The 1,481-nt window shown below is 38.4% G+C and overlaps 1 protein-coding gene across 1 annotated transcript in view; it reads right to left on the bottom strand.

Annotated features, from left to right (window-relative positions):
- smpdl3a (sphingomyelin phosphodiesterase acid like 3A) overlaps positions 1-1,481 on the bottom strand; it is a gene marked incomplete at its 3' end in the record, with an annotated part of 4,586 nt that overhangs the window by 1,360 nt on the left and 1,745 nt on the right. Inside the window, 2 exon segments of the mRNA XM_014016206.1 lie at positions 212-308; positions 453-597. Coding sequence (XP_013871660.1) covers positions 212-308; positions 453-597 — 242 coding nt within the window.

Here is a 1,481-nt window from a genome sequence, read left to right on the forward strand (position 1 = left end):
CAACAGCGCTCATTAACATAAACAGCTCTTCTGAACAGAAGTCAGAGCAGGCAGAACTAGAAAATGGGAAATATTATTATCTGAGAATTATTTTGTGCATTAAATTGAATGAACATGGTCTGGATAGCCCACAGACATACCATAAACATTTCTAGGACCTATAATTGGTCTCCTTTAAACCTCACCTGTCCAGGTGGAACTCGTTAGTTACCTTGTGACAGGGTGAGCAGGGCATCAGCATCCAGCCAGGGTTTCCAGAGAGCAGCTGCAGCTTTGTAGATGGCGTTAGTGGAGGCTGGCATCTGGTCCTAAAACAAAGAATTATACTGTAATTACAAACTTTATTATATTAAAGATGCTGCTGTGTGATTGGCTGATTAAACAGGTGGACCTAATAAATCAGGTGGTGAGTGTAACATCCATCCTTTTAGTCAAASCTTCCAGTTAGCTACCTGAGGCCAGTAGTCATGATTTCCCAACGCAGGGTAGACGGTCAGGTTGGGGAAGTGCTGCCTGATGGTTTGGGTCATGTTACTGATCACCTGGATCACCAAATCTGTAGAGAGTTCATCTGGAGGGACGTGAGGTGGACTGTCGCTGTGACAAACATTACAAAAAAGAGTCACGTATTTGATACTTTTTAAAATCTATCGGATAAGCTCCACTGGTTCAGTGGTCGCATAAAAACCACAGAGGAAATCGTAAAGAGGAAATGTGATTTTTTATGAACTGCAGGGACTCCAAGGTGGAGGAGGAAGTGAAACTTTCTGCTTGGTTTTGCACCATTTTATGTTATTAAAGAATTATTTTTAACAAATAATTTAAAAAAACACATTTTCAAAACTATAAAGGCAACTTCAGAGGGAAATATGCCCAAACAACGTAAAAAAAACAAAAAAGGACACAAATACGTAATAATTATGAAATGTGGGAAAAATGGATCAAATCATTTGATGAATAACAAAATCTTCAGAAAGAATAAAAGTAATCGTGTTTCCATCCAGTTGTAGAGTGAATTTTAATCTAACTTTTCAAAATTCGCAAAAAATTAAATAAATAAAAATTAGAATCTAGACCTAGTTTCCTTCWAGTTTTCCTCTCGACTGTTTGATGCGAATAAACGAGGCTACGCAACACGTGATTACGTCAGATGTCGGCAACAAGCTCTGCGGTAGTAAACAGGAAGTGAAACATGCTAACTAGCAGAGGCTAATCATCTCAGGACAATGGAGCGATTTTTTTGTGAATGCCTTGCTATTGGGCAAGTTGTAATTACTCTATCTATTCAGCTAGTACAGGCTATGTTTAACGCAGAACTTTGTCGATATTCTGTTAATGTAAAAAAAACACAGCTTTGCAACTGCGGTGTTTCCATTAAGTAAGAAATGTTATTAAAGTCACGCGTGAATACGTTTGTTCTCATGATAAGTCGTTACAAACATGGCGGCAATGGATGTAAACACATAGCATGTTGCTACCAC

Source organism: Austrofundulus limnaeus, unplaced genomic scaffold, assembly GCF_001266775.1.
Source record: "Austrofundulus limnaeus strain Quisiro unplaced genomic scaffold, Austrofundulus_limnaeus-1.0 Scaffold140, whole genome shotgun sequence".
NCBI classification, from domain to species: Eukaryota; Metazoa; Chordata; class Actinopteri; order Cyprinodontiformes; family Rivulidae; genus Austrofundulus; species Austrofundulus limnaeus.